The 27,064-nt window shown below is 33.7% G+C and overlaps 2 protein-coding genes and 1 pseudogene across 2 annotated transcripts; 1 reads left to right on the forward strand and 2 right to left on the reverse strand.

The window, feature by feature from the left end:
* The first annotated feature begins 526 nt into the window (after positions 1 to 526).
* On the forward strand, positions 527 to 2,625 carry LOC130496926 (probable elongation factor 1-gamma 2). The gene is made up of 7 exons (XM_056989625.1): positions 527 to 599; positions 672 to 742; positions 825 to 1,035; positions 1,115 to 1,167; positions 1,244 to 1,345; positions 1,431 to 1,917; positions 1,992 to 2,625. The coding sequence occupies exons 2-7, from the start codon at positions 734 to 736 to the stop codon at positions 2,369 to 2,371; spliced, it is 1,242 nt and encodes a 413-aa protein (XP_056845605.1). The 5' UTR covers positions 527 to 599; positions 672 to 733; the 3' UTR covers positions 2,372 to 2,625.
* A 3,431-nt stretch (positions 2,626 to 6,056) lies between these two features.
* Positions 6,057 to 9,147, reverse strand: LOC108834260 (diphthine--ammonia ligase-like; annotated as a pseudogene).
* A 14,711-nt stretch (positions 9,148 to 23,858) lies between these two features.
* Positions 23,859 to 25,549, reverse strand: LOC108838991 (F-box/kelch-repeat protein At1g57790-like). Its single transcript, XM_056989903.1, has 2 exons — positions 25,332 to 25,549; positions 23,859 to 25,082 (listed from the first exon to the last, which is right to left on the reverse strand). The coding sequence occupies exon 2, from the start codon at positions 25,073 to 25,075 to the stop codon at positions 23,999 to 24,001; it is 1,077 nt and encodes a 358-aa protein (XP_056845883.1). The 5' UTR covers positions 25,076 to 25,082; positions 25,332 to 25,549; the 3' UTR covers positions 23,859 to 23,998.
* Between the last annotated feature and the right edge of the window lie 1,515 nt (positions 25,550 to 27,064).

Genomic DNA, 27,064 nt, shown 5'->3' on the forward strand with positions numbered 1-27,064 from the left:
ATTTTTATTTTAATATGTATTTTTAGATTTAAGATAATGCGTAATATTATTACTTTTAATAATTTATTTAATCAAAAGAAGTAAAATTAGATTTTTATTTGGTGGCTAATTTATATGTTGTATTTATTAAGGGTATAAATGATATTAACTACTCTAACTTTTTATTTTAAATTTTTATTTTGATTTTGGATAATTTTTATTATTATTAATTTTAATCATTATCTAATTTAATAATTAAAATTCGTTTTTATTTTATAGATAATTTATATTTTTATTCATTAAAATTATAAACGATATTAACTACTTAACTTTAAACGTGAGAGTTTTGTTGCGAAAAATCACTTTCGCAAATTATAGTATAGATTTTGTCATAAAAACTAACAATTTGTTTTCGAACACCAACTATTTGTATGATATTGAGAGAAATTGTCTAGTAAATAAATATAAATGTCAACCAAGGAACGATAAAAAGCAAACCAGAAAACGAGAAACTAAACCGAATAGAACCAATGGTAAGGAAGAATATTCTCTACTGAGAGTATCCGATCCTTCTAGAGCCCTAGTTTTACACTCTCTCTCTCTCTCTAGGGAAAATTCGCGTAAGATATCTTCTTCTCCGCATTGCTTATAGTCTCGAAATCTTTACTCACCGTTTATTTTTTTTTTGGTAGTAGATCTGAACTCAGAACCCTCGCAATTCGTTCGTAGCTCTTTATTCATTTCCGTCTGAGCAATGGCTTTGGTTAGTTCTGCTACATTCGATCATCAATGCTAAGCTTATTCCTTGGGTTTAGTGTGCTGAGTTTGTTAGTGTTAAATCACAGGTTCTACACACTTACAAGGGAAACAAAGGTGCCTACAAGGCACTCATCGCTGCAGAGTATGCAGGTGTCAAGATCGAGGAGTCCTCCAACTTTCAGATGGGCGTCACCAACAAATCTCCCGAGTTTCTCAAGATGAACCCCATTGGAAAGGTTCCCGTGCTTGAGACTCCACAAGGTCCCATCTTTGAGAGCAATGCCATCACCCGATACGGTATTAACTTCTTTTCCTTCTCTTTCCCATTTATATGTTTGTTTGGAATATAATTTAATGTTTTGCTGTCATACTACAGTGAGCCGTGTGAATGGTGACAGCCCTTTGAATGGATCATCCCTCATTGATTACGTAAGCTCATGTTCATCCCCTAGGCAATTTTAAACAGTTCTTTACTATTTATTAAATGTCTAATTTGCATTTTCAGGCTCACATTGAGCAATGGATTGATTTTGCCTCGTTGGAGATTGATGCTAACATGCTGAGGTGGTTCGCTCCAAGGATGGGCTATGCTCCTTTCTCTGCTCCTGTAACTGCTTCTCTTCACTCTCTCTCCTTAAAACCATGCTACTCTCTTTGCATTCTAATAATTCTCCCTTTTTTTTCTTCTTAAGGCTGAGGAAGCTGCTATTGCTGGATTGAAGAGAGGACTTGATGCTCTTAACACCCATCTCGCCTCCAACACTTACCTCGTTGGACACTCTGTTACCCTCGCGGATATTGTAACCATCTGCAACTTGAACTTGGGATTTGCCACCGTGATGACCAAGAGCTTCACCTCTGAGTTCCCTCATGTTGAGAGATACTTCTGGACAATGGTCAACCAACCCAACTTCAAGAAGGTGATTGGTGATGCCAAGCAGACCCAAGCTGTCCCTCCTGTTCCTTCTAAGAAAGCTGCGCAGCCTGCAAAGCCCAAGGAGGAGCCTAAGAAGCCTGCCCCTGCAGCAGAGGCACCCAAGTTTGCTGAGGAGGAAGAAGCACCAAAGCCCAAGGCCAAGAATCCTCTTGATTTGCTACCACCTAGCCCAATGGTTCTTGATGAGTGGAAGAGGCTTTACTCCAACACCAAGTCCAACTTCCGTGAGGTTGCAATCAAAGGTATAATATTTAAGCTGCTGATCACAGTTGCATTCTATTAATCTGACTGCATTCAATGTTTGAATTCAATGCAGGATTCTGGGACATGTACGATCCAGAGGGATACTCGCTATGGTTCTGTGACTACAAGTACAACGACGAGAACATGGTTTCGTTTGTTACACTGAACAAGGTTGGTGGGTTCCTCCAGCGAATGGACTTGGCACGTAAATATGCCTTTGGAAAGATGCTCATTTGCGGGTCAGAGGCTCCTTTCAAGGTGAAGGGTTTGTGGCTGTTCCGTGGACCAGAAATCCCCAAATTCATTATGGATGAGGTCTACGACATGGAGCTCTACGAGTGGACCAAAGTTGATATCTCTGACGAAGCACAGAAAGAGCGTGTTAGCCAGATGATTGAAGATGCCGAGCCTTTTGAAGGTGAGGCTCTTTTGGACGCCAAGTGCTTCAAGTGAGAGATGCTCTTCTTCACCCCCACCTCTATCTCCACAGGGTGCTTACTCTGTTACTAGTGTTTTGATATCTTCTAGAGTCCTTGCAACCTTTGAATCGTAGAGTTTTGTTTTCCATTTGGGATTTAACAACTGCTCTTTTGTGACAGAATTGCCTAAAACTCCTCTTTCTATGTTGTCATCTTTCTATTGGTTTACATCCATTTTGGTTTCGACTTTAGATTGGTTTATTCGAAATTCGTGGCACTTATAAATTATTACATCGGTATGACTCTAGCATTGAAACATTAAGCAGCTTGAATAAATTTGACAACAAAATAGAAAACATCTGTGTAGCAAGTGATCGAACCTTAGAAGCCAAGCAAGCATTAGGATCATATGGTCTTAGCCATAGTGACTCTGACTTTAAGACCATGTTCCATACTAAGAATGACAGAGGGAATTGGTTCGATCTTGCGACCTTCAACGACCTTGAAATCATAATTTTGTATGATCTCCACAGCGACCTGCAAGAAAGCTAAATGTTTACCCAAAATTCAGTAATACTTTTTTGATCAGATTTGGTTCGGTTTCTGGATTCGGATTTTCTGCCCAATCCTATATCGTTTATTGTCACAAAATTTTAAACGAGAGTGACAATAGTTCCAATTCATTTTGGGTATGCAACAATTTTTTTAAACCAAAACACATTTTATTATGTATGTGTTCTATTTAGATAAATCATTAAAAAATTATTCTAGACTCATTTAAAGAAAGTAACTAGATTTTGATCTGCACTTCAAAAGCGCGGGTTTTTTTTTGAAATAAACCAAATTTAATATGAATAAAATTTTTGAAATGGTTAAATGTTAATGTTACAAAGTTGTATTATAGTAAAAAAGTGAATATGTTTAAAACTATATAATTTATAAATTATCTTATTTAAATTTTTGTATGTGCACTCTTATATTAACTATTTTAGGCTTGGAATATTATATGGATCCGAGAAACCAAACTAAAATTGACTAAAAAACACAGGTTTTGTTCGGATCTGGATTCATGGTAAAATATCTATTGTGTGTTTTTTTGGGACCCACAGGTCACGGTTCGAGTCTGGATTGGCTCTCGATTCGAGTTTGGATCCTGATTGAGACCCGACCGGATACCTAAAATACCTAAAATGTTTTGTTTGTATCTGGGTATTTCAAATATTTTTTCTGTATTATGAATATTGTTTAAAGTTTTGGGTTTGGTTAGTTTCGGGTTTTTAATAAAATTTCAAATTAAAAAAAAAAATATTTTGGGTATTCAGGTAAAATTATGAGTGTATCTTTCGGTTCTTCAGTCAGTTTCAGATAAAAGGTTGGATGAAGATTTTGTATTTGAATAGTTTCAGGCATTTATTGGAGTTTTCGAATACTTTTGAGTTTTCAGATGTTTCAAATATATATTTTTGGGTCTTAAATATCTAGATTTGTACATATTTAAAATTTTTGAAATATTTAGTTGAGATTAATTGTCTAGGATTTAAAAGATCCAAACCCGAAACAAATTAATCTCTATCCGTCCCAATATCCGAATAAATCAATCGTGGTGAATCACGAGTCAATGAAATAGGGAAATATGTGTTGATCATTTCTATTTTTATAGTTATAATTATTAGGCGTTAAGTTAGTTATAATAGTGAGTTTTTTTACATCTAACCGTGAGGCTTTAATGTTAGCATGTGAAATGTTTGTATGCTTAGAATAAATCATAGTGTTAAATCACTACAAAAAAAGTTGCTATTCATAGCACATTGTTATAGCTCGTTTTACCGAACTGCTGTCGTTGATGAAGGTAATATTTTTTAATTATAGAACAGCATTAGATAAATGCTATGATAGAGTTTTAGTAAGCGGGAACCTAAAATTAGTTTTTTCGCGAAACACTTAATGAAAATTAGCTTTTCCCTCACTCTCATTGGGGTTCCCTCTCATCTCTCTCATTTTTCTCTCTTTCTCTATTGAACCCTAAATGACATCCCCATTGATTCTCTCTCGAAAAAAAAAAATCTGGAAACCAATTAGCTCAGGAACCAATCTCTATCAACCTCCATCTCGAAAACCCTAAACGAAATCCGCCTCAATTCCCATCAAAACCAATCTCCATCCTCTCAAACCATCCTCGCCGCTTCAAACCATCCTTGCCGCTTCTCCCAGCCGCCACAATTCTTCGATTCAGCTCCGGTTTTACATCTCGAAGGTATTGGAAGTCCTAATTTTGAGTTGCGATTTACATAATCTCGAATTTATTATTTTACTTTTTCAGTTCTTGGTTGCTTTGAGTTCTTATTTGCTTTGAGTTATTGGTTGCTTTGAGTTCTTGTTTGGTATTGTTATATGCTCTGAATTATTTTGATGATTTTTTGGATTTTATGTATCGTTATATGCTCTGAGGACAACTTGACATCACATTTATGTTACGAAAATCTTTCAACTTAGGTTCGAACACAGTACGATGGACAAAGCTTGGGTACATAAGCAGGTACTGATCTTAAGCATATATATTTTAGTTTTCATTTGGTGCATCTCACTAACATGTTTCTTTTGTTTTCATTTTGATTGTTAATGGAAGAGTTGATCCTGGATATGAGAGAGGGGCTTCACAGTTTGTCCGGGATGTGGCTTCAGCTACGGGAGGAATTAATATGATTATATGCCCGTGCATAGACTGCCGTAACATTGATCGTCATTCAGCAAGTGTTGTAGTTCACCATCTAGTTACCAGGGGAATGGAGGAGGGTTATAAGGTGCGGAGTGATTGGTATCTACATGGAGAAGTGAACTCAGAGATTGCAGGTGAAAGTAGAGCAACTGAATGGAATGATGAGATCTTTGGGCTGTACAGAGCTACTGAATGGCCAGTTTAATTCGAAATTCGCCAAACCAATACGACAATTCGACTTCCTGGCGACAACCGAATTCGACCGATACGAACCGCCGGTTTTGGCCGAAACTTGCCAAACCGATGCGTCGATTCAACTTCTCTGGTAAACCGGGTCAAACCATCGGTCTGTCAAACCAAAACCGAGAACTTACCTCTGACTGATAGACCGGATGAAACAAGACCAGATCTCGGCGCCGAGTGAACGAGACAAGGGTCCAGTCGCACCACGCTACCGTGTCTCGGACCATCTAACACTCAAACCATTTCCTTAAGAATTCATTGAATCCAATCTCGTATCTCCCATCAATGAACTGGGGGAGGACTTACTGTAGGGACTGGATTTACATCCTCCCACAAGGCCCAAGAGATAGATAGCCCGGCCCACTCACGACTTCACATCGGCTCGGCTTGACTCGACGGCTTGGGGGGATTCATTCTCGTTTGTTCGGCTAGAGAGTACTTTTAGCCGATGGCTCGGCTCCCGAAAAAGCGGCGTCCCAAAGCCCGCCAAATGAGATTAAACACTCGGGCCAACAGGCGAAAGCCCACGAGGCTTAGATCACGAAGATTAGGTCACAAGGTGAAGAGACGTCAGCTATAAAAGGAGAAGGGACAACGAGGAAAGGATCCGAAATCACACACACTCACCTGGCGGCTAGAATTAGGGTTTTCATCTTGTATTCTCGCCGTTGTACTTTTCCGACCGATAGCTTCCGAGCTCCGGTCTCTCTTTCTCACCGCTTGTTTCCTCTTTTGTACACCGACTGAACTCTTTCTCATCTGAATAAAAACATCTTCGACTAAACGCACAATCGAAATCTGTCTACTTTAGCATAGAACCGTTTTCCGATCAAACATTAAGCTCTTTGAATGCAGTTTCAAAAATGTCAGATAACCTCTCGACGGACACGCCAAGACTTGTAGAAAAGTGTATTCTTAAGCTCTGCATCATCAACAAAAATAAGAGCTATAAGAAAAGCTTTAGATGAAAGACTGACAATGTGTTCAAGAAAGAAACCCATTCATTCTCACCATTGTGTCTTGCCAAGAGAATGAATTTTCAGACAAGGTTTTGTTGAGAAGATACACACAAAATCTCGATAATCTCTCCAGTTGTGGTTCTTCATCTCTGGAAGGTTCATGAAGCTTCCTCATCACTTCGGCAGAGATGGAGAGAACATTCACACATATTTTCCCATCAACAACTCGTGTCTGCACAGTCTTGGTGCCATTTCTCTGGCTTATATCCCCAACAACTGTAGTCTCCTTCACACAATTGATCTTTCCTGGTTTCATCATCGGTCTCTGTATCTTCTTCCACGTATAAGACAGGTTTTACTTCAACAAGAGCCCTGCAGAACAGCAGTTTAAAAAAATCAGATATTCACAGACCAGTAATATTAGATTCTCTACCGTGTTTAATAAATACCTTTTGGGGAGATCAGGGACAAGGATGTAAAGGAAAATAGGATCGATGACACTGGATACTCTCCGAGAAGACTTTGCCAAATCCAAGAAGGAAACAAACTTTTCATGAAGTTGGTTCCTCTCTGATTGCTGTGTGCGTGCTGAACAGAACACCACAAAGAGAACAGCTGATGAAGAGATTGAGCATCTAAAAGCCTCAGCTATCGCCTCACTGTTCCTCAATGCTTGATTCAGCTCAGCAAATTGCGCCTTCGTTTCGAAGATTCATCCTGGGAGGGTCAAGTCCTAACTGTCCAGCCATGTGAAGTACACCCTTGTGCAAAGTAGCCTGTAGTAGAAATGAGTTTGCTGATTAAAAAAAAAAAACTTAAAACCTTTATTCAGAAGTTGAGAGGAAACAGTTTGACCTGACTATAAGGACCAATGCAGCTAGGTGCCCAGGAAGAGATGCTCTGTACATGGAGAACCCTTTTGCTGTGGTCATTGGCGACTAAAACCTCAACGTAAGCTCTATTGTACTACGTGAAGGAACACCAAAAGGGCACTTCTCTTGTGTGATGAACTTCACATAAGTCTCATTCGCCACAGCAAATTCAGTCATATCGGAGATGTAAAGATGTATGTATAAGACATTCTGCCATTTAAGTCCATGTTTCAAAATCTGAGTCTCAATTTCTGTAAGAACAGTCTCATCAAGATCTTCTTTCAGACCTGTACACAGAGTATAAATCAAATATTTAATTACACGTGGGAGAACATCATGAAGATTTGGTCTGTGTTTAGGTGTTACCTGTTGAAGATTCACTAGATTCTTCTTCAAGCCAGCAGCAAATGGAGAATGTGTTTTCCTTCCCGGTCTTTGATAAGTTAACTCTGGTTCTTGTATGTTCAACTACACCATGGATTCCATTATCTAGTTGGCAGGTAGATTCTGGTGTGTTAGGACCCATCTCCTTGTACCTCAAACACCAATCCTGGCTCCTCTTCAACGGAATTAGAGTCTGCATTTCCCTTCTTTTCGATATGGAAGATCGTTGGATGAAGAACTCCAACAGGTGCAATAGAGTCTGGAGAGTGTAGCTTAACTTCAAATTCATCAAGCACGATTCTCGCATTCTAAGAAAACAAACATACATTTATCAAACTACAGATAAATGTGATGGAACAGTGAACTCAAAACTTGTTAAGATTGCTAAGAAGACATACAGTGAAAAGCGGGCAATCGAGAGTCAAAGTCTCATATTCTCCTCCTTCACCGCAAACATTACTTCCATATAACCTAAGCAAAGATACATTCAGAAGCCACATGAAGGCTAAGTCTTAGTGAAGCGCTAAAAGAGAAATGTAGCATACTCTTTCAACTTCAAAAGATGTGGTTCCATGAAGGCCAAGTCTTTTCCTAAATGCTTCGAGGGATCCAACCCTATTGCCGCCACCTTGACTAGAATAGCTTTGATTCCATTAGCTATCTGCAAGTAAACAAGAAACGAGTTAAAGAAGAAGTACAAAATCATAAAGTGAAAAATCGAAACTTGGGGTATACCATTTCCTGAAGAAGCAAAGTCTGGTCTTGTTTCCACAAAAACGCCAAAGAAACAAGACCTAACCGTGAACAAATACTTTTCACACGCAGACGTTGGTAGTCTGATGCAATTGCGCCAGATGATACTGCGGTGATGGAAGGTATCTGTCTCTTCACTTCACTTAACAACACAAACATATCTTCCACTTCATCGTCTGGAGTCATTTTGTAGCTAAGTTTCTGATGTCTGCAAAGATAAATGCTCAGAATAACAATCCAACCAAAACAAGAAAAAAAAGGGGATTAGAATCTAAAGCAAAAGCCTAACCTGGAAGAGCCTCGGATTCTCCTGAACAATGGCACATTCATGCATTCTGCATAGCTCACAATAATCTGGTGGCCTACCTGCACAATACATTCACCAGATTCATATAAACACAGTTCTATACATATGTGAAAATAATTAAAACCCTAATCTTTCTTAAAACCCTTGTTCAAATTCAATTAAAGTATTCAGCTTTCCCTCACAATCATGAACATATATGTATCTAATTATTCAAGACAAAAGAAGAAGCAGTCTTACAGTTTGATACATGTAGCTGTCCAGCTCATCGACCGGATCATCAACCGGTAACAAGTTCGCCAATGCAACGTTCTATTACAAAACATACAAATCAGCAATGAGATTTAAAACTCATATATCAAAAAAACTGCAGTTTCAGGGAAGCTCTTAACAATAACAGGTACGAGAAGAAAACGTACCTCGTGACCGTACTGGATACATTTCATCATAACATAGCAGCTATCTTTGCCACCACTCACTAAAGCCACAACCTTCATCTCTCTAGTTGCAGTGTGAGGAGAGGAAGTTCTTCTCTATGTAGTCACCAGCGACTTTAAAAGAGAGAAAAAGGAACTTTATAAGTATTTAGGAATGTGGCATGACTTTTCTTCTTGTTATTCGATTAGGCCCTTTAATGTATTTTTTTTTTTGTTATTCGATTGGGCCCTTTACCAGGTCGGTCTTCCGGTTCTCTCTAAAAAACATAAACAGCGTTTCCATGTCTGAAACCGTTGTGCTTAGCAGTTTGTGTTATTATTACCTCTAGAGATTGGGAAACAAACTGATTGAGAAGCATGGGAATCCTAACTTCAAAATGAGCGCTTCAGGTGCTCACGACAACGAACCAGCTATCCTCGTCCATAGACCGTCTCAACTACCAAAGATTCAGGAAGAACCTTAAAAACTTCCTCATTTCCCAAGACAAAATGATGTAAAGGCGGTATTGGTTTGAAAGAAAATTCATTTTCATACATTAATAGACTCTGCATTGTTTCACAAGATTTGATGAGGATTTTAATGTATTTATCTAATTCTTATGCTTTAGATTTTAAAACAATGTCAATGAATTTGATAGAAACGAATTCCTTTAAGTTTCATGACTTTTGCATTAGAATTGAACCTAGACAAGTTTGGAATTGATATCTCATATAAGATCACACTAACATAGTTCTCAGATACTAGACGCTGAGTTCAGTGAGATAATTTCTTTACATCACTCTACATAAAAAGCGAAATAACATAACAAAAAAACAAAAGTATTTATATATCAAATAAATAAATTTGTTTAAGAAGAAGAAAGTCATATATAATAATTGATTCACATATTCAAATATTTTTATATCACTATATAATGATACAACTATATTTGAATTTGAAAAAAATAATATCATGACTCATTTTGATCTGGGAAAAAATATACTAGTTCATACATTGCATTGCAATATAGATTATGACAAACAATATACTTACATCCATCAAGATGATGATATACCTTTGAAATTTATAATAAAAGTTACATTTCTTATCATATTATAAAAATCAATAATCTTGATGAATATATATGATAAATAAACAAAAAAAGAATTATCTTCAATACTAGTTTAAAAGCACAAAACTGTTTCTTTATTATAATGAAATTTTCATTAATTTCTTTTAAAAATTACTGAAAAATCCACAAAAATGAGTAACACAGATATTAATAGAATAAGAAAAATATTAAATTGAATAACACGTAAAAGATCTTTTTTATGTCATCCGTATAATATCTTGAAAGAGTGTTTACAAGCAGTGATGAATTTAAATTAAATGATCAATTAGATAATTGAATAACACTAATTAATGAAGACTGAAGTTCCTTCCAATTTAGCCTAACTTTTAGATCCAATACATCCATCTTAGTTGTGTTTCAAATAAAAAAAACCTCCATCTTAGTTAACTTCATATTAAGAAATCTTTTCGGATAAAAATAATAATAAATTTTATTGTAGTTTTCCATTTTGTCAAATTTTAAATTTGTGATACAGATGCATAAAAAATATTCGACCTTTCTAGTGGTTAATGATGTGGCAAAAAGAGTTGTGAGTTCATATAAATCTTATACCATAGTACCAGAAAATATAACTAAAAAAGTTTAATATGTCTTCTAAATCAAATGTATTATAAATATTTTTTCAACTGCAAAAACTTTGATGTGGCAAAAAGAGTCGTGAGTTCATATCAATATTATACCATAGTACGTACTAGCAAATTATAACTACAAACTTTTAATGTGTCTTCTAAATCAAATTATATTATAAACATTTTTCAATTGCAAAAACTTTGATATGGCAACACTTTAACAATCAATAAGTAAAATTAAGCAAACATTAAGCAAAATTAAGCAAAATTTAAGTAAAATATAACTTTTAGTTTGGAAAAATATAATACTAAAAAGAAAAACCAAAGTCTATTGATTCTAACCAAATCCGATTATGAAAATTATACTATGTATTAGACATCTAAACCGAATTTTCCAAAATACAAACTACCAACACGAGCTCAGTTAGATACTCGAACAACCTAATTCAAATTGAAATCAAAATAAAATAAATTAAATTGACACACGTACAGTCCAAAAGACAAGAGCCTGGGCTGGGAGTCCATATATATGTCGGGATAAACCTCAAAATAATCAAAACATATACACTTGGTCATTTTGCTATATAAAATTTTAAACTACACAAATTAGTTACGAATTAAGTAGGAAAGTTTTTGATACCTGCCAGCCAGCCTCGATAGTATTGAGCGTATTGTTGTCATAGTACCGAGGTGATCCACAGTTGAGTCAAACTGAACTCGGTAGTCTGTTCAACTTTGGGATGCCAGACGTTGAACTTGGCTTTCGAGCCGTAAATCTTTGATGGTGGTCCATCAAAAATTCCAATAGCATACTGCATTTACAACTGATCAGTTTACGGATATAAAAACTCACATATAGTAAACAAAGAACTGTATAATAAAAAACAAGACTCGTACGTATGTATTGTAAGGTTATGATGATTAATCTTTTAATAATGCTAATCTCGTTAGCTAATAACAAGCAAGAACAAGACTCATACGTAATAGAGTTCAATAACAATCATAGACAACCGCAAACCCATAAACCCAAACCTAAAAACTTATCACTCATTGGAGAGGATGATTTGGATTGTTCATAGAGGGATCGAAGCATTGGGTATTTAAGGGTATCAAATTTGATTTTTTGATTAATTGAGAACGATTTGAGTTCGGGTTTGGAATGGAAAGAACGCATTCGGATCTTGGATTAAAACCCATCTGACCCCACGACCCACCATATTGAAATCATGATCCATTCGGTTCTTAACACAAAATCGGACTAGCTTCAGGCAATTTGCACATGTACTGAATTTTATCGCCATAAGAAAACCCATTTATGAGAGGAAATTTTACTAAACCCAATGACTAGAATGAAATACTTTTATATGTGGTATTTTGGTTTTGAGAAATATAATTTTAGTCAAAAAAACCAAATATTATTTTGGTTTGATTTTTTTAAAAATATCATGGTTCAAAAATTTCATCAACTACCTTAATTTAACCCTATGTAACTAATTCTTACTTTAAATGTGTAAGATAGATGTTATATATATAATATCTAAATTATATATTGGTTAATTATACCTCATGTCCAAGAGTTACTTCTTGCCCAGGTCGAGACCCTGCTTTCCCGTTCAGTCGCCGTATAGGAATTGTCCCTTTAGGACATTCCGTCCCGTTTCCGTGCCATACCTGCCAAATGGTATTGTCTATGTCTGGAAGATATGCTGGTGCTTTCTGTATCGTTGTTTAAATAAAAATTTATCAGTCTTTTAAAATGTTAAACTAATGTACAATAAATAGAAAATTATATTAACTATACCAGAACAGTATGATTCCGCAGAAGAGGGTGATCAAAATGATTCCGCAGAAGAGGGTGATCAAAAGCAGGTTGATCGTTGATGTTGATACAATCAACGATATCTCCCTCTGGACTGTATTAATTATAATAACCCAACAAACAGTATTCAATATAAATTGCATGTATAGATAGATCATATTATTACTGAGATTTAGGGATAAAATTCAAAAGTAAATAAAATCACCGTAATAGTTAAGGATGGAGGCGCGACTGCAGTGCATGCGACCACAGCGAGAGCCAAGACAACGAATGTTTTTTTTGTTAAAAAAAATACAAATGTTAATATTATATCATTAGTTTCACCTAATATAATAATCAACAATCTTGATGAATATATATGATAAATAATAATAAAAAAGAATTATCTTCAGTATTAGTTTAAAAGCACAAAACTGGTTCTTTATTATAATGAAAAATCCACAAAAATCCACAAAAATTAAATTGAATAACACGTAAAAAAACTTTTTTTTAGTTGACACGTAGTAGAAGATCTTCAAAGAGTGTTTTATGAATTTAAAATAATTGATCAATTAGATAATTAAATAACACTAAATAATAAAGACTGAAGTTTCTTCCAATTTAGCCCAACTTTTAGATTCAATACATCCATCTTAGTTGTGTTTCAAATTTAAAAAACCTCCATCTTAGTCAATTTCATATTAAAAAATCTTTCCGGAAAAAAAAAATAAATTTTATTGTAGTTTTCCATTTTGTCAAATTTTAAACTTGTGATACAGATGCTTAAAAAGTATTCGACCTTTTTAGTGGTTAATGATATGGCAAAAAGAGTTGTGAATTCATATAAATCTTATACCATAGTACCAGAAAATTATAACTAAAAAAGTTTAATATGTCTTCTAAATCAAATGTATTATAAACATTTTTTCAATTGCAAAAACTTTGTTGTGGCAAAAAGAGTTGAGTTCATATAAGTCTTATACCATAGTATAGCAAATTATAACTACAAAAATTTAATATGTCTTCTAAATCAATTGTATTATAAACATTTTTTCAATTGCAAAAACTTTGATGTGGCAACACTTTAATAATCAATCAATAAGTCAAATTAAGCAAAAAATAAGCAAAACTTAAGTAAAATATAAATTTTAGTTTGGAAAATATAATACTAAAAGAGAATTTATTTTAGCAAGATATAAAATGAAAACTTATCTCATAGAAAATACTTAAAATATAAAAGTGTTAGAAGGGATATGTATATCAAGAATGTAGCATGGACGACTGTTATTTGATAGTTTCTTAGAACGTGGTGAAATAATAAAGTCCATTAAACAGCAACTAATATATACCCGAGCTGCCAAATGGGTAGGATTGTCCATGGGCGTGCTCCAGTTTTGTAGTGTTCATGGCCTATAATATTTTGGCCCAAATATAAAATGGTTATAAACGGAGCTTTTATATATAAGGAATCGTGTAATTTGCATGATACTATGTTTACATGCGTAGATTTATAGGTAAAATTTGAACTTACGAGATTGACAACGTCAAAAATAAATAGACTTGTATATTACATATAGGAGCGTTCACAACTTGCATTATCTGTTTCAGGAAAATTGAGAAGAATATGCAATTTAAGATGCATACATGATGGAATTAATTCCGTTGTTAAACCACAAGAATTTGGCAAGTGCAGGCAAACCTTGACAACATAAGATAGAACATAATAAGGAAAAAGAAAGACTAAAAGAACAAGAAAAGACCGAAACATATATAAAGAAGTACGATGTCTAAGCTCAGGTGAACCGCATCTCCATGCTCAGGTCCTCCATAAGCAAAACATGTATTGCTGTACTTTTCGATGTTGTAGTAAGTAGTGTTTGTCGCTCCTACTTTGAGATCGGAAACAGCCTAAAATTCGTGTATGCTGACAGTCTGTAAATCACGCATGTAAGCGGCTTTATCATTGCCTGGGAGAAATCCTGACCCCATTTGAGTAGATGTATGCCAGCCGAAGACATGAAGGTTTACGATTTCACCACCCCACTGGATGTTTTCTGCGTGGTCAGTGAAGCGTGTGAAAAGCTCCAATGGCCAGTAACCTATCGGAGTAAGGTCACTCCCATTGCTGAAACGGACACCTAACCACAGGGTCCGGGCTCTGGATCCTGCTCACATATATATATTTGAATACTAGAAAAATATATTGATATTTAAGTAATAAAACAAACAAAAAAAAAATCCGACTAACCTTCCATATCTGGATCGTGAGCTCAGTCTGAGAGCCTCCGGAAGTAGATGCTAAACTGTTTAACTTCACTAGAGATGATGAAGCTGTCAACACTAACAAGAAAGGTAAGGGAGTGAGCAGTTGATGAAGAGTAAAAGTAAAAGAGGTAGCAATTTGAAAGTTGCAGGGTAGTTACAGGGTAGATGTAATGTCTTAGGAGAATCCGCGTCTCGTTGGTCGTAAGAGAAAGGAAAATGTAGATGGCAAGGAAGAGTTCTACTCTCTCACCACTTTCCCTCAGATTCCAACGAGGTATGGAGAGCAAATATAGAAAAAAGTAACTAAGTATTGTTTTGCTCATTCACAAAAGTGAAAAACCCACAATTACTTCTTTTATGTGGTTATAATTTCTTTTAGACTTTAAATGTTAATTCTAAAATATAATTATATTAAAGATATTATTCTTTTAATATATATATTTATATTGATCAATCCCGAAGGACATCAAATTCGAACTATAAACCGGTTTCGAACAAAATGATCTAGATAATACATTTGCAAATCTAATTTCGCATCACCATCTATTCGGCGCGTTCACGTTACATAGCTCAATATCACTAGACTACCAATAACATTATCAAAATACCCTTGTAATATCCAGCGCAACACTGTACACTGCCGTTCTTGTCTATTGCTAATTAACATATATTTTCTTACCAAGATTAATCCATGCCTAGACTCACTTTGCTGGTGTGGTTCCCGGGTCCTGTTGACAAGGAGAGATTTGCTAAACCTACGTCCAAGTCTGAGAGGAAAGTAGCCCCCTAATGTTAGACCTTAATCTATATCGGAGTAGAGTCTGCCCTCCAATATCATACATTCAGTAGACTTGACAACTTTTTGTCGTTCAACAAATGTGCATGCACCACTTGAGTCACATGTGCACGTAAAACATAGGATAGGATCCCCTAACTGCTTGCATTTGTAGATATTAACCCCGATGATGATTATATGAATGTTTGTATTAGTAAACATGTATGTATATTTCTTGCTTTTACTCTCTGTCCATAAACATTACTCTTGTACGTAATGTTTTGTACTATATCATCTTTACATTGGACATCTCTCCTTGGATCTTAAGTAAATTTTTAAAAACTTTTTTCTTCTTTTTGTTGCTAAAGTTCATTCTTTTAGTTGTGTTTGCTAATACGAAGTTTCAGTAATTATGTAGTTAAAAATGGTTATGGAAATTTAGCCGAATTTTGTTTTTTGTTCAGTTTTATTCTCTATGAAAGGGCACTCTAATTTCTAATTTCATCTGTTGGTTATTTAATTCAAAATGAGATAGTAGAAAGCACAAACAAACATCCCTCTGAGAACCATAACATCGCATAAAAACATACACAATCTGCCGATCTTAATTGCTATTTCATCAATAAGGGTCCCTGATATTAAGTCATTATCCAAACACTAGTTCTTTGAAGAGTGATTATATTTTTGTAAGGATAGAAGTAAAAGAGAATAATATGAGATTTTTGTAAAGTAAAAATTAAGTAAAAATTAAAGAAAAAATTAATCTTTATTTTAAAAAATATAATATTAAAGAGAAAAGAACACAATTTCTATTAGGTAGCAGAAAATCAATGTAAATATGAAAATTTATCTTATAATAAAACATTTAAAATATAAGAAAGCGTGTTAAAATAACACATATTTAAAGGAGATCATCATATTTAAAGCAGATCGACTCACTTAGAGTAGTTAGGAAATAACAAACACTAGACATATGTAAACCAAATTATGGTTACTAATTATCCTGTCATTGTTTTCCTTATTGTTATTGCTGATAATTCATGTATAAATTGGAATAAATCTAAAATAGAATAAAAATAGTTACGTATTAAATTACACAACAATAGTTACTGGTTACTTAAGAATTTAATTAGTTAGTTAAATTTTGTTTTGATTAGAAACTTACCTGTCATCCGGCCTCGATGCTGTTGAGTTCGTTGTTATAGGAACCTGCGGGGAGCCACACCTGCGCCAAACTAAACTCGTTAGCTTGTTCCACCTTCGGATGCCAAACGTTCATTACTGCTATTGTCCCATAAATCTTCGGCGGTAGAAGAATCTAATAGCATACTGTATATCTCCAAGAGAAAAAAAAACAGTTAGTTTAAATATGTAAGATAATTTATATAAGGCCTGTGAAAAACAATGTTTCAAAAACATTGGGTTCAAGGACTATGGTTGTTCATTGAATCAATCTAAGACTTATGCTTTAATAAGCTTTGATTAGATGCTCTAAGGTTTCGATTTCTTCAAAACTCATTGTATCTCCTTGTATCATTACTAGTTAATGAAGATTCACATACATTAACAAAAAAAAAAGAGGAAGAGGTCGTTGCCAGGAAGTGTGCACAGTGCACTGGAGTCTATGGGAACAAAGGACGTTAACTCAACAAACAAATATGGAGCAGGTCCTCCTAGGAGATAGAGTCCGCCTTGCTTGTCAGAGAAGCGATGATGAAGAGATATCGTATATAATTTATAATGAGGCATGCAAGTTAACAAAATTTCAGAGCTTAATATATGAAAGCACATGACACGCATTAAGATTGACCGTAAATGCATTTCTTAGTTTGTAGATAAGTTAATATGCTCTGTTATAAAAAAAAATTAGATCTTGACCCGCCCGACCGGGCGGATATTTATGTTATGTTTTTAGTCTTTTGTTTAAATTAAATAATGTATTTGTAATATTTAAATATAAATTTAGATTAAAAATTAATATTTGTGGTTATAATAAAAATTTAATAAAATAGTTTGATCAAAATTTTAAATTTTCTAATTAAAATAATATAGAAGTGGGTCATATTTTTTTCGAATTCCAAAATCTTCGCATCCCTTAAAAAGAGTTATAAATACATAAAATATATAAAAATATTTAGAACTATAATTTCTACTAAAATAAATTGTTAAAAAATAGTTTTCCGCTGTATTTGTTTATTTCTAGAGCTTGACTCGTGACCGTATAAATATTTGATTTCACTTTAGCTTTTTCTTTGTGCTAATGGTATACTATACGTATATATATATATATATGTATTATAACTAACTGGGTTAAAAAGTCTGGTTTATAAATGATTTATAAATGATTGATTTCAGTTGGTTTACTACTGGTTTTGAAGACAATGATTTTTGAGTAATATAATAGTCTTTTGTCAAAAAAAAAAGACAATGATTTTGTGTGGTTCAATTATGTCAAATTAGGTGTGGTTTGTGACTGGGTTTAAAAAATTATGTTCATGATTGTTCTTAATAATTTTGTAAATTTATAATATCAATTTGTTTGGGTAATGGGCTGGTCATGGGTTGTTGTTAAGCAACAAAAAAACTTCTTAATTAAATTAAGCAACAATTTAATTAATCAACATAAATTAAGTATATGTCTAACAAATCTTAAAGAGTCCAAAATTTAATGATAACGTTTATAGTAGATAAATTTAGGATTCTATTTTAATAGAGTACTAGATTTTGACCCGCGCTTTCAAAGCGCGGGTTTATATTTGGTGAAAATTTTATATAATCACATTTATATAATCCGTCTTGTATATGCATTTATATAACCCGTCTCATATATGTGTTTTATATCCGGGTTTATGTTCGGTTAAAACTATATTGTACATGTATTTTTAGGTTTTTAATTTTGAATTAGATATTTTAAATATAAATCAATATAACAGTTTTATAGTTTTGATCGGTGTTTTGAAACCCGACTCGGATCTGCGGTTGAACGAATTACCGGTTTGTAACCCGGTATTTTTAATATTGTGATTTTTTTTAATGATAAGACAAATTCGGTGATCATAAGTTGGAAATTTGTTTAAAATATATTTATATTTTTCAAAATCGTTCTAAATGATAATGATTGTTGTAAAAATTAATAATTTTAGAATTAGAAAACCGGTGGTTAATAACAGTATCAAACATGGAAATAATCGATGCAATATCAAACAAAGAAATAATCGCAGGCCTAAATTAAATTAGGAAACCGGTGATTAATGACAAATCAAAAAATAATTAAGAAGAAATTGGCGTAGAATGTCCAGAATACCTTTAATGAATACAAAGGAAATGTTCTTCGGTAGGGGTAAAAAGAGTAAAAATTCAAAACATGCTTGTACTTTAATAGTATAGATATAGATATGTGAAATAGTAAGGCATAAAACACACAAATATGTAAATACCCAATTTGAATCACATAGTTGTTCATTCTCTTTTCCCTCGGTAGAGTAGCTAATGCATCATTATTTGTTAGCCAATGGATAGGATTTCTTCAAAGCTACAAAAAAAGCAATTTGAGTAACATATGCGAGAGAATCAGAGAATAACTAAGGATACCACTTGTTTTCATTTATGGTTCTGCTCGTGTTCTATGTTTGTAGCAGATAATGTTGGTTTGTTTTGTTTATCTTTTCTCTTCTTCCCTCTTTGTTTCCGGTTTTTTATTAATGCAGAAGTAAGATAAATCATTTCATAAAGATATGACATAGAAAGAACAGATTCGTAAAATACTCATTTTGTAGATAATAGAGTTTTTGAGATGCATATCGTTTCCTTGATTGCTGCAAACCTTTGATCTCTATTCATTTATTGAAAGTTTAAGTTTTGAAACAGAAACACACTCAAGTGCATTACGTGAAATGAATAAAGGGGAAATTTCAAAAATACACTATGTTAGGTACCACAATTCACATATACCACCAATTAAATAGACTTTTCAAAAATACCACATTGATGAATGGTTTAAAGACTAAACTACCCATTTCATTGTCATCTTCTATCTCCGTATATCTCATCTCCATCGCCTCTCCGATCTCTTCAGTTTCATCGACATCGCTAGATCTCCTCACTTTCCGTTGATCGTCATTGCCTCTCCGTTGATCGTCATCGAAATCGACATCGTCATTGCTTGGCTGCCGTTGTCTTCAACGAGTGCCGCTGTCGTCGTCGTGGTACAGCTTCGTTTTACTCGTTTGATTACCAGTTGCGTATCAAAAATAGGGTTGTAAATTGGGAAGAGTGCAATGGGAAGCTCCGATCGATATGGATACTTCTAAAGGCTCGTAACTTCTTAGTGTTTCAGGTGCTTGATTCTTCCTGATTTGAAGAGAATTTGGTTTTTGTTTCTATAATTGGGAATGATTCAAGTGGTTTTGATTTCGATTTTGTGTAGCATGATTTTGATGGAATCCAAATCATGTTGTTCGTCGGTAATCTCAATCCAATCGTCCAAGGTTATTATTTTCTCTGTTTTTCACTCATTATTGAACTTTGACTTTTGGCTTTTGTATACGAAATTTAAATACATGCCAAGAAGTTAGTATTAACTTTGGTCTCTGATTTGGAATGGAGCAGGATCGATGATGAACATGGAGGAATCATCAAAGAGAAGACCTTTCTATTGCTCCCCTGACAATCTTCTCTACGACTACGACTATTATGACGAGCAAACACCCGACAACCTTACTCATGAACAGGTTTTTATTTTTCTGTTTTTATGTATCTGGTAGTTGAGAAAGAGTATTCTTAATTGGAAAATTATTATTGATGATTTCAAAGGTACCTCTACTGGAGAAAAGCTTCGAGACAGAGAACAAGCTGGAGCCAGAGCGCAAGACTCAGCTTGCCAAGATGCTTGGTCTTCAGCCTAGGCAAGTTTCCGTCTGGTTTCAAAACCGGCATGCTCGTTGGAAAACCAAGCAGCTCGAGAGAGACTTCAATCTCCTAAAGTCCTCTTATGACCAACTCCTCTCTAACTACGACTCCATCCTCAAGGACAACCATCTCCTCAGATCATATTAAAACATTACTGATCATAATTAACTCCCCTTTATTTATAAAAGTTCATAAATTAATTCATATGGTGTTTATACAAAAATTTATAAGAGTTTATAAATCAATTTGTTTTCAATTTTCAAGAGAGCTTCTCCATTGTATTATTAGAGTTATGTAGGTTTAGAAATCAACTAAAAGAGTATATAACCATTGAAAAAACCTTATAAAACAATTTATAATGGTTTGTATAATAACTTATAAGGGTTTATAAGAGTATGTAAATAATTTATAAGGGTTTATCAAAATAATTTATAAAGTTTATACACCAATATCAAACAATTTATAAGGATATGTAAAATTATTTGTAAGATTAAATAAACCATTAATAGGCATATAAAACAAGTTATAAAATCTATATACCATTTATATATGTTTATAAGAAAGTTATGAAAGTTTATAAATAATTTATAAGGGGTATGTATACTATTGATAAGGGTTTATAAAAACTTTATGAAAACTTATATTCAATTTATAAGGGTTATTATAAAAGTTGTATAGGTTTATAAATCAACTAAAAGAGTCTATAACCATTTAGAAAACCTTATAAACAATTTATAATGATTTGTATAATAATTTATTAGGGTTTATAACAATAAATTATAAAGTTTATACACCATTATAAAGGATTATAAAATAATTTATAAAGGTATGTAAAATTTCTGAAGCGGTGGAGCCTTGCTTGTTGTCCGCATGTGCCTTAGAATCTGCCACGTTTATAAATTATTTATTAACCATTTATTTATAATAAATTATAAATTATTTATAATGGGGTATAATTTATAAATACTTATAAAGTCACTATAAATGATTCTTAGTCTTTTATAAGGCTTTATATATTACAAATACTATTTTAAAGAGTCCCTTTATAAAACTCAGATATACTAGTTTCATGAAGAGATTACATAACTTATAACCCTTGATAAACCTTTATAAAACTCAGAAAATACTAGTTTTATGAAGAGATTATATAACTTATAACCTCTTAAAAACCGTTATAAAACTCAGATATACTAGTTTCATGAAGAGATTATACAACTTATAACCCCTTATAAACCCTTATAAAACTCAGATATACTAATTTCATGAAGAGATTACATAACATATAAACCCTGATAAACCTATATAAAACTCAGAAAATACTAGTATTATGAAGAGATTATATAACTTATAACCCCTTAAAACCCTTATAAAACTCAGATATACTAGTTTTATAAGATATTATATAACTTATAACCCATTATAAACCTTTATAAAACCCAGATATACTAGTTTCAAGAAGAGATTATATAACTTATAACCCCTTATAAACCTCTATAAAACTCATATATACTAGTTTCATGAAGAGATTATATAACTTACAACCCCTGATAAACCTTTATAAAACTCAGAAAATACTAGTTTCGTGAAGAAACACTTATTACAAGAGATTTATATGTCTTTATAAAGATACACCAGATGATCAGATCAAACATTTTCATGGCTTTTACTTCTCCACAAAGTTACAAAGCCTCCGCTGCAAACACACAACATAAACTGTTAAAATTAAACAATCTCTGAATCAAGAAGACAAAGAGAAAACTTCATTTACACACCTGAAAAGATGAAACAAGCTCAGGCACTTGTAGAATGGATGAAGCAAACATCAACTCAACGATGAAATCAATAGCAGGTCGACAAGAATCATGAGCACAAACAGAGTCAACACAAGTTGAAACCTCCAAAGGAAATGGCTTTAACCGCCCAGTGTACATACAACTCAGGAAATAAACAAAACCTTGATACCCAACCGCTCCATAAGTTTATGCCTGAATATGAATCCTGAGATGAAAAGAATCAGAAGCAAACTTAGATACAAACCACTAAAGCGTCACAAAAATCATATGTTTCTCTTTTAAGTAAAAGTTACTTGGAGAGTACAACTCTCAACTTCCTTGAACATAGCACATAACACTGTTCATAAAGCCTTTTTATTTCATGGCTTCATTAAACCATAACTTCAGATATGAAATTGCAAGTTAATGTGTTGTTCTAATTTCTATCGAAAGACACAAAAAACTAAAACGATCTTCTGTATAGTTGTAAAGGAACAAAGGAAGTACCCAGTAGCTGGTTGAATCAACGACGCCTGGAAAACCAGTGACAGATTGCTGACCACTGCCGGATCCGTACGGCACATCGTGAGAGTGCAGACGAAACTTAGTCTTCTCGTGCATCAGCTTAATCGCACTTACATATGTTATCTATCACACACCATCACAACCACCAAAGACATTAAAAATCCCAATTCCGAATCTAAATCAAGAAGATCACCTAATCGATACAATGTATAACACACCTCGACGCCTTCGGCGGCGAGAACGGCGAACAGCTCTGGCTCGATCAGGTGAGAATTCTCCTTCCTCATCTCCTCGATTAGACTCCAAACGGCTCCGAACCGCTGCATCTTGCTTATGATTTTTGTCATCAATCTGTACTGCTCGATGTGAGCTCTCGGAATGACGATACGGCTTGGACTTGAGGAGATGGCGCGAGATGGAAGCAGCAGTGGTTAGGGCGGATGAACGGAGGACACAACCCGAAGAGACACAGAACGGCCATGGTCGCAGATGAAGCTTGGTGACTGCAAGGAAGAAGATGAAGTCGTACTCTTCTCTTCGTCAAATGTGATTTCGTCGGTGGTTTTAGATTTAATTAATTAGGGACATAGTGGTCATTTTGCTATTAAAAATCTAGTGGTATAGTTGGTTAATGTATAATTGAAAAGTGGTACCTTGAAAGTTGTATTAGTGGTAATTTCCCATGAATTAAAAGAGATTATTAACTGAGAATGAGAGAAAAGTGAATATAAATTAAGAATGATCATTTAGAAAATATTAAAATGAAATAGTCATAAATTTATATCGAGTTTGTTTTTGATCAGAGGAAGAATTCGACAAAAGGAGAATGAATCTATGAAAAAGATAGTAAAATCAACAAGAACGAAAAGTGGTGGTGAAAAAAAATTACGAATTTAGGTATTACTTACTTTTTTTCTTTTGTAAACAAATTCGACGTGTTTTTCGTCAGGTGACTTGTACTTTAGTAAATAAAGAATTTTAAAATAACTACAGATTTTCCAAAAAAAAATCCAAGCACTAGTGACAACTCTCACTAACCCATTGTCTCTACCAGTACATGCCAACAGTTCACTACTTGGATATTCATATGCTTTAATCACAGCCAAGAATCATAGACATTGTTATTTGTGTGAACGTTTTTTCTCATTTTTAAAATGGATGCATCACAATGAGTCAACTAAACACACTGATGAGGAAAACACATATATATCTTTAATCTAATTTATTAACTCTCACCAAACTCATGATAAATACGTTGACACTTTTCTCTTATATTAGCTCCAATGCGTTCTCAGGAGGCTCGATCCAAATGTTCTCAGAAGATCGTTGCTTTCCCCAGTTAACATTGTGCCCACGCGGACGGTATCGCCCTTCATCAAACGAATAATTTACGAACCGGTTCTCATTGCCACATAGCTTAGGAAAGTAGATACCGTTCCTCAACATCCCCTCCTGGACATACGTCCTCGATTCACATGAATTAATACTCGCAAAGATCGTCAAACTACCAATATTTTCCTTCTTCTCCCAAACACGTCGTGTAATATCGAGTTTAAACACCAACGGCTCTGCATTTCCAAATGTACATACGAGAAATACGTCTCCTTTGTAACCCACCATGAACTTACCTTCACACCAGCTCTCATCATCAATGTGATCAGGACGTATCGGTGGCGGTATGTCAAGGACATTCCAACTCCGTAAAGACGGATCGAAAACCGCGACGCAGTTTCTTAAGTTTAGACAGTAAAACAAACCATTTGAGAAGACAACATAGTTACGTTTAGCATCAAGAAACTGAGACGAGACGTGCATTAAAGTCCACGTGGTTTCACCCGGACTACATGTACGGATTGTAACATGGCCTGGATCATAGTCTTTGATTGTTAACACAACACAATCGCTTGACGTAGGAGCGCAAGAGAATCCCACTAACTGGTAGCCACTCCACAGCTCAAGATCAGGCAAGACCACAAGATCCATAGTAAATGGATTGAACAAGACGAAATCTGTTGAAAAGCTTTTGCACATGAGCAGCCATCCGTCTTTAGAGTAACGGACTTTAGAGCCAGCTAGTGATTCAGGCAGCTCCTTTGCATGTCTCTTGGCGTTTGATGGATTGTAAAGCTCGTAAGAGTTTCTTGATTTTGGGAAGTACATGAGCCAAGGAGGCTGGTCTACGATTCTAACGGACGCTGCTGCCTCGTACCAAGGTTTGCATACGGCAGAAGCTCGTACGTTGTCTTCGATTTCAAGATTAGTCATTACTGAGATGAGAAGCTCTAAGGGAAGGTCTCTCCAAGTTTGATTCTCATCAGCCTTTTCTTTTGCCATCTCCATGCTCATGTTGGATCTGATGAGAGTTTACCACAAAATAATAATAATACTCATCATTCGAGTGTGATGTAAACGATATATTCTGAATAATATTGATTTTCGAGGAATGAGATTCTGGAATAAAAAAAATACTGGGATTTTCAGATTGTCATCGAGGATCCACGAATTACATAAAGTTCTCTATTTTATTCTTATCCAGGTAAGAATATAAGAATCAAAACCCAAAAAAATATAAACAGGGAGAGCAGAACGAAAGAACACTTACGATCTCAACTTTACTTTCTTTCTTCTTCACTGAAGTTTGAAGGGCGAAACTAGAGAGTGACTGGGTTTGATTTAATCGCTTCAGTTACCCGATAAGTCTTATAATACCCAAGTACCCCACTACATGCCAAAACCCAAACATTTTTTTTATGTTTCCTTTTTACAAAGGATATGTTTCCTTTTTACAAAGGATATGTTTCTTTGTTCAGAAAAAGAAAAAGATATGTTTCTTTCTGGTTGCTGCACCCGAACATTTTCTCTATGTTTCCTTTCTACCAAAAATATGTTTCTTTATAGTTGCTAGTGCTTGCTATGCGCAGAAATATTAATAAATTAATTTTGTTGTCAACATATTAATAATAAAGATTGTAATATAAAACATTGGTTTAATAATATTTTCTTATCTTTATGTATGTTTAAAAATTGTATTATAAAACATTGGTTTAATAATATTTTTCTTATCTTTATTTATGTTTAAAAATATACTACACTTTAACATTAGGCATTTGGTTTGTGCCTAATTATGTTACTAATTTTCAAATTTGAGCTATATGTTTACATATGCATAAAATAATACTAGAAGAAGTCTAGTTTATTACCCGCTTTCTTCTTTTTTTATGTGCAAATTTCATTTTAATAAAATTGTAGCTAAATTATAAGGGAATTTTTTTACACAATTAACTTTAAATACTATAATCTAATTAAAATTTTATATAACTGATGTATTTCATAAAACAAATTGGTCATATATCATTCATATAATATGTACTTAAAATGTTATTGTAATTACATATTAGTACTAAATTTATTACTATTATTGGAAAATATACAATCTTATTTTATTGGAGTGAATGAACTGTTTTAGTGACAACTAGATTTTAACCCGCGCGTCCGCATGAATGTATATTTTTTATGAAATATACTGCTATTTGGTTTTCATGTTAATTCCCGAATCCAAAAAATCGAACCGATCCCGATCCAAAAATAGTATCAAACCCGAACCAAAATTGATTAGATATCCAAATTATTCAAAACTTTGTATTTAGAGAGTTGAAACCGAATCCGATCCGAACAAAAATATTTCAGATACCCGAATATATCCGAAATAGACTTATATACTGATATATATTAATCATTTTTAGATTTAATGTATATAAGAACATCCAGAATATATATGATATTTTAAGTTAGTTTAAATACTTGAAAATATATATAAATAGTCAAAAGTAAATATCTAAAATAGTTAAAGTATACCCAAAACACCAAAAATACTTAAAATAGTTATTGATTATCAATCCAAATATTTAAATCAAGCCAATTTATATGTTAAGTTTATGTATTTTGACATATGTTTTTTCAAATTTATATGTAATATATTATTTTGTTTCTAGATTTTGAGAAATTTAAAGTATATAATGAATTTTAAAATTTAAAAATAATTTAAATGGGTTATCGCAACCTGGACCGAACCCGCAAAGATTGAATCGAATCCAAAACAAAATTTAGAAATATCCGAATGGGGTTGAAATGTTTGACCCCGAAAACATGAAACCCAAATAGACCCGAACCGAACCAGAATGGGTATCCGAACGCCCAACCCTACTCAAAACCTTAGTAACATAAACACTCACAAGTAATATTCATATTTTATATGTACTATCATATAAGTAATGATATAATTAATAGTATTTTATATGACTATCATATATTATATTTTTAAAATTTAATGTAAAA

Source organism: Raphanus sativus, chromosome 6 (genome assembly GCF_000801105.2).
Source record: "Raphanus sativus cultivar WK10039 chromosome 6, ASM80110v3, whole genome shotgun sequence".
Classification (NCBI taxonomy): domain Eukaryota; kingdom Viridiplantae; phylum Streptophyta; class Magnoliopsida; order Brassicales; family Brassicaceae; genus Raphanus; species Raphanus sativus.

Bases quoted from the DNA above. Each gene is read 5' to 3' on its own strand.
- LOC108838991 (XM_056989903.1), bottom strand. From the start codon at position 25,075: ATGAGCATGGAGATGGCAAAAGAAAAGGCTGATGAGAATCAAACTTGG.
- LOC130496926 (XM_056989625.1), top strand. The intron at 1,346-1,430 runs GTAACTGCTTCT...TTTCTTCTTAAG, and splicing joins ATGCTCCTTTCTCTGCTCCT to GCTGAGGAAGCTGCTATTGC. The intron at 1,918-1,991 runs GTATAATATTTA...AATTCAATGCAG, and splicing joins CCGTGAGGTTGCAATCAAAG to GATTCTGGGACATGTACGAT.